The sequence below is a fragment of the Eptatretus burgeri genome, chromosome 1 (assembly GCF_056783735.1).
Source record: "Eptatretus burgeri isolate ZD-2024b chromosome 1, Ebu_testis_v1, whole genome shotgun sequence".
NCBI classification, from domain to species: Eukaryota; Metazoa; Chordata; class Myxini; order Myxiniformes; family Myxinidae; genus Eptatretus; species Eptatretus burgeri.
In genome coordinates, this window is record NC_140961.1 from 74,672,146 (window position 1) to 74,684,126 (window position 11,981).

The 11,981-nt window shown below is 40.5% G+C and overlaps 1 protein-coding gene across 1 annotated transcript in view; it reads right to left on the bottom strand.

Moving 5' to 3' along the window:
- Nucleotides 1-5: 5 nt before the first annotated feature.
- LOC147034764 (ecotropic viral integration site 5 protein homolog) overlaps nucleotides 6-11,981 on the bottom strand; it is a 124,269-nt gene continuing 112,293 nt past the window's right edge. The window contains exons 20-22 of the mRNA XM_085855864.1: nucleotides 10,694-10,789; nucleotides 903-977; nucleotides 6-792 (exon numbers count right to left, since the gene is read on the bottom strand). Of these exons, the coding sequence (XP_085711990.1) occupies nucleotides 487-792; nucleotides 903-977; nucleotides 10,694-10,789 (477 nt within the window). The 3' untranslated portion in view covers nucleotides 6-486. The remainder of the gene's footprint in view (nucleotides 793-902; nucleotides 978-10,693; nucleotides 10,790-11,981) is intronic.

Sequence of the window (11,981 nt, forward strand, 5' to 3'; positions counted from 1 at the left end):
TAGCCTTGTTCCTTCATTTCAAATGTTTTTATAAACTCTTTATTGCAGTAAGTTTTAATGTTAAATACACTGGATAACAGATGAAGACAAAATAGAATGCTTGGATCTAAGTTCAGAACCTACACAAACCCAAATCCGCAAGGTGAATGTACTGTATATTTCAAGTGGTTTCTCCTTTTTCTTTTTCCAACTTCAACTTATTTTTTGCAATATATACACAAGTCCAAGGTAAAAACGAATTTTAAAAATCCATAATACAACCATGACAAAACAACTAACATCATGGCAGTTTTAGTCCAACATACTTGCTATTTACTTTTCCAATTATTGTTTGCACTTTTTCTTTTCCATTAAAAAATGGAAATCTAAAAAGGAAGACCATATTAAGGTGCAACAGTGTCTAAAATTGATTGTGGGACTTCACAGTACATGGAAGTGGGTTCGGCAGAGGGAAATACATGGGATCTACATATCGAGAATTGACATTCATACAGTTGTAGTTTTGCTGTACCTTTGTAACAACGCATCCTTTTGACAGTCTGAGTCCGGGGACAAATTTCTGCCTTGTGAAACAGAGTCACCAAACTGCTGATAACCGTAACAATTTTCACCTTCATGAACGTCGAGGTCCTGCCCAAGATCCTTATCGAGTTCACTATTAACATCACATGTATGCTTGGTGATTATATCAAATTCCTCCTCATCTGAGGAAACATCATCATTGTGACAGCCAAAATTACTGGGCTTATGGGGTACTTGACATTTGATGGATTCATCTTGCATTCTTTGCACCTTTTGAAATAGTGGGGTGAGAAGAGAAAGTGAAAATTAAGAAAACAGGTTAAATTGGAGGTGGGGGGAATAAAAGTTCATTGAAAAAAATATGACAGCAAAATTAGTACCTGGTCCTGCAGTTCGTTGACCAGCTGATTTGCATCGGAGCTGTCCAGTTGTTGTTTTATGAGGCCTTCCTCCCGCTAGCAAGGAACAAAAGAAGTTTATTTCAATAATACCAACAGCATGCAAAAAATACCAATTCCAAACTAGTAACGTCACAATGCAACACAAATCTTCAGATGTACGAGCTTGACGAGCTAGTTTTCTTCCGGTGAGTCGACTTCATCCAATCCTGAAAATTCTTGGAGAACAACCCATCGTTGTTTGTCCGTGCTTTTTAGGTCATCTCTACCGAGATGACCTAATAAAGCCGGACCAGATGTCCGTCCGTCCGTCAACAATTTTTCTTTTCGATCTTGATGAAACTTAGTATGTGGGTAGAGGTCGATGAGTGTTGCACAACGATATAACTTTTGTCCGGGTTCAAGGTCACGAGGTCACGTAAGTTATAAAAATCGCCATTTTCAAAACCTATCTAGTCTGCCATTCTACAAGATATTCGGGAACTGTTTATTGATTATGATAGTAAAAAATATTATCTTGTATCTAACCAGACAGATTTTTGAATTTCCATCCCGTTTGGCCGCCACGTCACCTGGAAGATGGTCAAAAACACCTCCCGGTACAAAGCAAACTTTTTACTTCCGATCTTGATGAAATTTGGTATGTGGGTAGAGGTCGATGAGTGATACCCAACGACATATTTTTTTCCCGGATTCGAGGTCAGGGTCAAGGTCACGAAAGCTGTGAAAGTCGCCATTTTCAAAATGTATCTCGTCTGTCATTTTCGGAGATATCTGGCAACGGTTCATCGATTAATTATGATGGTAAAAAACATTATAGAGATGACCGTCAACCCCACACGGGGGTAATTTTTCCTCTTTAAATGCTGAATGTCAACCAAGGAAATAGCACGTACCCCTTTTAAAGTCTGATAACTCGGCCAGAATCTAGTTTGAACCACTGATCTCCCAGACTCAGAGTGGATGCTCTGAAGTCGAACCATGATGTCACCAAGTCTGGTTTTGCTCACCAAGCTATAAAGCTAACCATTTTGTATTGTCTGATAGTCAGCAGTTGCAAGGGTTGTGCAACTGGAAAGTATGGTGAAAACATTGCTGATACACAAGTGGGATTACAAAATTGGATGGATCGGTATATAGATGGACATGGCACAATTTATGTGAGGTTAATGGAATAAATGGCAAGTCAAAACATTCAAACTTTACTCTGGTTGAAATGATTTTTTTATCGAGCAGTGGTGATTCAACCAATCTTCCCCATTTTGGCAATTTTATTATCCGAGTTTGATAATACAAAAAAACAGCCAAGCCATTACACAGCTGAACAGGCATTTGAGCTGCATCTAGTGCAATATTTTAGTTTTATACCTACGCTGATGGTCGCCAGAGGCATTATGTTTTTGGGTTGTCCGTCCGTGATATGGGTTGTTGCTGTGATAATTTGAGAACAGCTGAAGGGATCAAAGTCAAACTTGGTACAAGTATGTATCATGATGCAAAAATGAACTGATTAGCTTATTGGGTCAAGAGGTCAGAGGTCCCATTACGTAAAAATTTTGTCACCATTCCAACTTGTGAACCAGTAATGGAATTTTGATCAAACTTGGTCTAAGTATATATTGTTGTGATACAAAGATGAACTGATTCGATTTTGGCATCAGAGGTCATGTCAGGTAAAGATGTGACACTTGAGAAGAGCTGAAGAGATTTAAATCAAACTCAGAACAAGTATGTATAATGATGTAATAAATGCGGGCAGAGGGCATATCGGTCGATGTCGAAGAGTGCCGTTCTAATTTAACACCAAAAACCTTTCCAGGCACACCCCAAGTTAAACCCCCAAATTCCAACTCCTTCCATCCAGCAGTTTAGGAGTGCATACAAGTCAAACACACAAGACAAATGAAATCTACTGTACAGAAACACTTGCTTCCTATGGGAGTAGCCAAAGGAATTATGTGTGTGTGTGTGTGTGTGTACATTTTTAAAATCGGTTATAGATCAGATAATTACAATTTCCTTGGACCATGGGCTGACACCAGAGGCCGATGCGCCTTCACAAACTGGTGGACGTACGGTTTTTAATTATTGTCAGGTTTCAATTGTGGGTTGAGTTAGGCCAGCTGTCCAACCAATCGTTTCAATATATATATATATATATATATATATATATATATATATATATATATATATATATATATATATATATATATATATATATATACAGTATATATATATATATACAGTATATATATACTCGTGAAATGTTTGTGACTACTGCTTTGAGCTCCTAAGGTTGAGCGTGACAACTTTCTACGATCTGATTTTTGACCATGATGCACCTGAATAGGGCTTTTTAAGTAATTAGGTCATTTGGCCTGTTCTTTTCATGTTGCACTCAAGTTAATTTATTTCACTTCACTCCTTTTGACATCTTAGACCCTTTACACCCTTTTGACCCATTCATACTCGGATAGACCTTCGACCCTTTAGACACTTATGACCTCTTTTGCCCTGAAGACCCTTTGCACTCCTTCGACCCCTGAAAAAAAAATCGACGATCAATCCCCCTGAAAATCGTTTTTGACCTTTTTTATGTTGCATCACAAGTTGCAATGACGAATCCAAACTGATGTCCCAAAGCGAAACTGATGCTGAAAAGTAAAATAAACTACTGATCTATTTTTCATCGAATGGGAAACCAGAATGAAATGCTGTGAGAAATACCAAATGGAAATTGCTCAAAAGAAAGCTATGGGGAGTATAAAGAGGGGCGGGTTGGAAGCTGAAGAATTGATATGGGGAGGGATACGTTCATGGAGGTGGTCGATTGGCATGGGAAGAACTTCAGTGATCTTCGGTCAGGCAATAGGCTAAAAACGTGCTTAGCCGAGCTTGTTTCCCAGCCGCGCTTCCATAATTTCACCCTCGCTCCCAAGGAGTACTTTGGAGGTACAACAAGCATGGATTGGAAATCTTCGCTAGTGAAATAGAATGACGTTGCAAAGGTTACTGGCTCCACCTACTGCGCTATCTGCTCACTGAATTTTTTTTTGCTGAATTCCCGTTTCCACCACTACACACTCCAAATAATTGCTCATTTGAGGTGAGACATCGACGAACCCATCAGAGACAGGTAACATGCTAGTATATATGTATATGTATATATATATATATATATATATATATATATATATATATATATATATATATATATATATATATATACATACACATTATGTGTTTGCAAACGTGATGTCTGAGAATTGTGTACTGATCCATTGCTTTGCATGGGTTTGGCCTATCTGTTACCACATGAATCCCTGGCTCATGATACAGGTTACCCAGGTTCAAATCCCATAGAGCACATACTTGTCCATTATGTCCAAACATTCCTGTAATCCTTGTAAAAGTATTCTGATGTTTATGAATGTCTGTCTGGGCACTTTGTCCATTGGTGAGAACAGTACTCCAGTGAAATTGGTCTTTAAGACCGAGTAGAAATGACAGAGGATGCTCAATCTGGTTGGCTTTGGGGGGGGGGGCTAATGTTGCAATATGGTCAGCTCAGGAGAAGTTATGGCTGATGGAGAGGCTTAGAAGTTTAACAGTGAATCTCTGTGAAATAAATGCATGGATTGGTTTGATGATCCTTTTGGAATGACAGCAAGAGACATTTGCCGTTAGTTCAGGATGCTGGTTCTTTGTGGCATTCCATTTGATTCATATTTTCCCTTAAATAAATTAGTCTTTTATTACACATGATTGCACTACCACAGAGATTCTCTTTTAAATCAAAAAATATTCTTTAAATTTATTTTTTAAACCAAAACATCTTTTGTAAACTTGTTATTTTTGCCAGGATCCCAATGTTGTATGAAATTTAATCCCAGCAAGTTCTCAACATTAATCTTCACAAATACTAAGAAACTAATTAAAATGGAAGTTCTCCATTTTGTTTTGTTGTTGGCCAACAAATGATGAGGTAAGCGCCAAATTTTAAATGCGAGACGCCGCACCAGTAACCACTTGCACACCTATGCTGTCAGACTTCCCATTCACCGCATCACATCGACCTTTGTCTTCTAAATGCCACTTCACTACATCCAGGCTTTTTTTTTACCACGTGTTTATTTTACTCGTGTACAAAACTAAGACACATCGAAAAAAAAAAGAAGAAAAAAAAAACCACAGCAACAGCTGAAGGCAAAGTATCCATGGTTTAATGAAGAGGGAAGACTATGGGGTCAGGTGAGATATTTGATCCAATGGAGGATCAAGGTGGAAACGAGACTGTTCAACTGACGAATGTCGGTAATTTGGTCACAGTAATTCAGTCACGAGGTAATTTGGTCACAGTAATTCACGAGGTAATTTGGTCACTAATTCGGTCACGAGGTAATTTGGTCACAGTATTATTATTATTTATTATTCACTGCATTTAAGGCCAGTAAGGCCCAAGAGCAGTAATAAACATTTTCATTTCATGGCCGGCAAATCTTGTTGGCATAATGACGTATTGACCAAGTTTACTGACTACTAAAATGGAATCGGAATTCAAAAGTTGAGAGAGACAGAATCTCTCGGATGTTGTTTGGAATATATATTCTACGAAGATTGTCGTAATTCGGACATTCAAGCATGAAATGAAATTCATCTTCGACTATATACGACAAGTCTCAACGATGCTGTTATAAAACTTGTATTTGTGCCACTATTAACAGATTAAATTGTTTCAAATTAGCATTTATTGTCTCTAGTTGTCTCAATTACAGATTTACAAATTAATATTACAGTAATTTACAAATTAATACTGCGGAGTTACACTGTCTCATAGAATTACACTAATATTAATTTGTAAATCTGTAATTTACTCAAAGTAACTTTGTAATTCTATGAGACAGTGTCAACTAATTGTCCAGCCTCCTGGTCAGTTTGATGTTGAAGCCAACTCCACGAAGGAACTGGGGAATGCCTTTTCTACCAGCCTGGAGGTCACCAATAAGTGATACCAGCCGTCTCTGCATTTCCACGTACTCCTGCTTCACCCGCTTCCTCCTGACATTCCCGATGGCATCCTGGGCGATGACACTATCCACCTCTATGGCTTCCTTTCTGAACCATTCTACAACTTTGGATGTGGTTGGGTGGTGGTAATTCATCGCCACACGCATTTTATTGTTCCAGCCCTCCACAACGTTGGTCCGAGGATTGTAATCCAGCGTTTATTGATGAACGTTCCATGTGTGTGGAGGAAAGATCGGCTGGACTCCATTTCCACCAGACACGTAGGTTCTGTCGAAGTAGTCTATCAGGGGTTGGGCTGCTGGAGGACAGATAGCCCGCAGATGTACCATACCGGCAGGCACATTGATAATTAGCAAAAAAGCCAGGCTGTCCATTTGCGAACAAAAAAGTTGTAGATCGTTGTCCTGACGATATTGAGCGGCCAAACCGAATTCTTGTATTTTCCGCCACGTGCTCTGTGTCAGGTGGTAGAAGCATCCTTGGTTTATGGTGTTTGCACCCAGGATAGCTCGTACTGCTCGCATCAGGCCGTCTTCAAAATCTGTCATGGTGCGTAAAGGAGAGAAGACTACGTTGACGCCTTGGCATGCATCAACAATCGAAGTAAGAAATTCCTCGTAGGTGACCCTCCTCTTGTTAGGTAGAAGTGCGTAGGCTGCGGTAATAAAGTTATCTTGGCCGAATGGGATACGTACACAATATACTTGCGAAAATATGGCTGGTGCCATTGCGAAGTTACCGTCCATATAAACCGTGTCCACGTTACCAAGTTTTTCCAAGCATTGAGGACTTGAAAAAACGAGCACCCTGTTTGCGATTGTTGGCACCATTGTCGTAAATCAGGAAAGGTTCTCCCCCAACCGTAGTTCTCAAATTATCTAGCAATGGTCCAAGTTGGTCCAATCCTGCGGGATCCTGCAGCGCCGGTCGCTGGTTATGGAGCGTTCTTTTTTACGACATCTGGCTGTGTCATGTAGGGACGGGCACCGGCAGGTAAGTCAATAAGCTCGTCCTGATAAATTTGCCCTGGATTCTCCCTCGTTGCACCTGCCCTCCGTTTCATGGCGACTCTGACTTTAACCACTTCCACTTTTTCCACACATGGCAGATGATTATGCAGGATAGATACCTCCTGGCTGAATGTTACGATGGTTCAAGTCGGTAGAAATGGCTCCGCGACACTGATCAGAAGTATTCTCCACACACTTCCACCAAATTTTGTCAGGTCAGGTAACTTTCTTGGTATACATGTACCCTTCACGACACAACTTCAATCCATTCCGTGTAGACTGCGTCGCTGTAGCCATCGTTATTTGAATCACAAAGACACACTTTCAATAATTGCCTTGTCAATGACAATCAAGAATGAACTGTGATTTATATGCTGTCAATGTTGTTCAAAGTCATTCCCCAAATTTCCAGGAAAGTTGCATGATGTCCAATTACAATATAACGTGACCATATAAAGTGGTCGATTGGCATGAACATCACCATATATGGATGGCATGGCTGGTGTTCGCGGAGCTGGCTGAGCTGTGACCAATTGAGGTGCTGATGAGGAAATCTCGAACGCGGGTCCGCACCGGGCCCTGGTAAAGAGATGTCTGGAACGCGCACTGATTCATCTAAAATCGACGATATTCCGGGAAAATTAATAAAATCGTTTTATAACAGCATCATTGAGACTTGTCGTATATAGTCGAAGATGAATTTCATTTCATGCTTGAATGTCCGAATTACGACAATCTTCGTAGAATATATATTCCAAACAATATCCGAGAGATTCTGTCTCTCTCAACTTTTGAATTCCGATTCCATTATAGTAGTCAGTAAACTTGGTCAATACGTCATTATGCCAACAAGATTCGCCGGCCATGAAATGAAAATGTTAATTACTGCTCTTGGACCTTACTGGCCTTAAATGCAGTGAATAATAAATAATAATAATACTGTAACCGAATTACTGTGACCAAATTACCTTGTGACCGAATTACCGTGACCAAATTACCTTGACCGAATTACTGTCACCAAATTTCCTTGTGACCGAAGTACTGTGACCAAATTACCTTGTGACCGAATTACTGTGACCAAATTACTGTGACCAAATTACCTTGTGACTGAATTACTGTCACCAAATTTCCTTGTGACCGAATTACTGTGACCAAATTACCTTGTGACCGAATTACTGTGACCGAATTACTGTGACCAAATTACCTTGTGACCGAATTACCGTGACCGAATTACCTTGTGACCGAATTACCTTGTGACCGAATTACTGTGACCGAATTACCTTGTGACCGAATTACCTTGTGACCGAATTACCTTGTGACCGAATTACCGTGACCGAATTACCGTGACCGAATTACCTTGTGACTGAATTACTGTGACCAAATTACCTTGTGACCAAATTACTGTGACCAAATTACCTTGTGACCGAATTACCGTGACCAAATTACCGCGCCCCCAACTGACAATCTTCAAGTGGTTTGGAGCAGTCCATGTTTGATATAACTTGGTGGTGTGGGTGAGCATCACAGTGAAGATTTCTGTTGAGATCATTAGTGGCATTTAATGCGCTACTGAATTCTGGTGAAAAACTACTGATGGACGAAAATATTGATGCAAATATTGCAGATTCCACAAGAATGCAGAAGATGTCAAGTATGCTAATGGTGCAAGGACAAATGTAAAAAGGTTCGTGATTACCCATTGTATTGTCAATCAAAACTGCCATGAACTTGTATCCATGCAGTGGAGGAAAAGAGATCTACCTGTGCCCCCAGCCCCCACCTCTGGTTTTACACAGTATGTATATATATATATATATGTATATATAAGCCTTTTGAGTTGTTCGAGGGCTGCATGACCTGTCGGCCCTGATTAGCTGAGGTTGCCCACCAATACAGTGGAGCCACAGTCTGACAAATATGCGGTACAAAGAGCTGGTACAATAAACAGCACTTTAGTACATTGTCACAACATAACGAACTAGAACAGCACTCGACACAGTGCATACCTGCACCAGGCTGAACAATTTACGTTTTGTATCCGACTGACAGACTGGATCTGGATTCGGACGTGAACCAAAATCGAATCGGCTTGTTCTTGTCATCGAACCAACTCATCCACCTAGTTTTGTCACAACTCATGCACAACTTTTTGAAATATCGTGTGAAATATCATTTTTGGCCACATCTCTCAATAGTGAAGAATCACTTTAAAATTGTAGAATCTGGATCTTCACCAAAAAAAATCTAATAATTTCATCCTTGTCAGTCACACACCCAACCTCCCCCCACCAAATTTCATCCAAATCCAACCACAACCTTTTGAGATATCCTGGTCACCAACAGACAGTGGTGAAAACATCACCTCTGCGAGTGGGACAGTACAACAAACAGCAATATCATTTAATAAGGTGTGACATCAAACCAGCCCAAAGAAATAAATAGTTCATTAAACATCAGGGCAACAAGGCCAACATCCAAACCTCAGAGGAATATTGTTAATCTGAGCCTTCAGGCGAAGAGATGTGGTCCCCGGCTGATAAGCCGGAGAACGAGTCTAAACAGTGAGCGAATAGTCACACCCAATGGAATGCTGTTCTTCAACTCAAGAGCATGGCTGCTGAATGTGAATGCTGAGGACAAAAAGCCTTGTATACTGAAAAAAGAAAAAATGTCACCACGATGAAAACCCAGCTGGCACACACAACATGGTTGTTGAACGTGAATGTCAGGACCATGAGGTTCAAACAAGTGATGCACATACAGCACACGTGGTTTGTATAATAAGTCCACCAACTGTGAACACTGACGACATGAGGCTTTGTACGGTGAACAGAGAACAGTTCCTACCAATAGAAACCCCTCCTGGACAGAGAGGAATGTGAAGCCTCATGGCAACTTGATGCAAATTTACATAATGGAAATTTTGTGATCATGTGCTCCTGTATACGAGTGCCAAATTGTTGTGAGGATGGGGGGGGGGAGGAGGAGGGTGAAGGTGGGGAGTGAGGAGGGTATCCTAGTATCACAAACTTTCAACATAAAGATCACTCTGTAAAAACATATCTACATTTTCTAACAATATTCCACTATCACAAATGTTATGCCATTCCCTGCTTGAACACGGTGCAGAGAGGTGTGGAAAATAAAAAAGAAAAAGTCTTTAAAAATTATTGAAAATTGTAATCCACGTTCTTGAGGAATAAAAATATTTTAGAATAGTTTTTTGCACTCTCGTTCACCAGATGCTTTCTCTCCTTTTTTTTTTGTCCTCTTCTGTCCCAACCAAGGTGACCAACTCCCATGGAAAAACACAGGGGTACTCTGCAGCAGTCTCGGAGGCTGCTGTATTCCCCCTTGCAGAGTCAAGGGGTGGTGCCCCTTGTGGAGATCAGGGGGTGGAGCCCCCTGGAACTTGAGGTTTTAATTATTTAAATAAGCTTGGAGGTTTTCGTATTTAATATGCTCGAGATGGTTTCCAGAGCATTTACAGGTCGCACCATGGTAATTGGCATTACGGCCGTAATCAGCTAAAATACTGAGAATACGGGACAAATGTCGTCGCGGGAAGGTATGGAACGGGCCACGTCGGTATGAATACAGGACGGTAAAATACAGGACGGCTGGTCACGGTGGTCTCCACGCATCTGCCAGTACTTAATCCATAAACATCTGGGAGTAATCAAATCTCTATCAGTTGCATTTTGCCTCCAGCAATCTGCATTCATATTTACTCACCTCAATTTCCAGCTCTGCAACTCGTTGCCTCATGTCTGCTAAGGAAGCAAGTACATCTGCTTCCCTAAGCCTCACTGCCATCACTTCCTCCTTGCACTACGCAGGTGTAAACAAGACATTTTAAAATATGCATGCAAACAAACATCCTGTTTACAGGGTCATTAAATACAAGGAAATGCTTCTTTTTGAAACGGTGTACACATTCAAAAGGCCACTGCCACAGTTTCACCAGCTTGGGATGGATGTTGAGGAGGACTTCAGATAACATCAACGATTCTCATAAAACGCATCAAAGTGCGCACTTGTTTTGGGCATTTCAAGATCCCAACTGAGTCTAATACTCTGCTTATTGGCTATAAATGAACTCTGAGGATGTAGCCGGTAGTGGAGGCTTCTCAGTATTAAAGTGAATGTTAGACCATTCTTCCACGAAGAGTAATTGTTTGTTTTACCAAGATGGGGAACAGATGTGGATTTTGTTTTTAAGTGAGGTATGCGAGTTTCTTTTTTGTAGCACGAGGAATGGAAGAAGAGGCAAAGAAACTGGTGAAGAGAAAGTGGCGACCATAAGAGGCCTTGATCCTGGGCTAGTAAAAACATATGTTGAGACATTTAGGGCCAAGGAGACACAGAGCTTCACCTGCGCATCCTGATTTTCCCCCTGCCCCTCCCTTTCCTTGGACCAGGGTGTAGTCTATGAGTTTCATCTACCGCATGCCAAGGAGAGCTGTGGGTTTGGCCCAGGTTTTATTTCCAACTCCTCTTTCAACTTCTCTCCCTTTCTCCTTGCAAACAACGGCCAGTAAAGCTGCTCTTTATTCGCCGATGCATATTCGGTGCATCGTTACATTTTCATTTCATCCAAAAGACCTGACGACGGGATTGGTCAGAATTTTTTCACTGAACAATGAAAAAAACTATGGATGTCCTTTATAAAGTATACTCTGTTCTGGTCACTTTAGGCCTGATTATTTTGAGGACAGGCCAGATTACATGGCTTCTATTGATTACGACGTGAGGAATCAAAACAATAAATAGTATTGGTCAACTTTGCAAGCTCTGATGTACAGCGACTTCAGAAAGTATTCACACCCCTTCACTTTTTCACATTTTGTTGTGTTACAACCTGTATTTAAATTGGATTAAATTTAAATGTCACTGATCGACACCAAATACCCCATAATGACAAAGTGAAAACATATTTTTAGAAATTTTTACAAATTCATTGAAAATGAAAGACAAATATCTATTCACATAAGTATTCAACCCCCTGAGTCAACACTGTCGA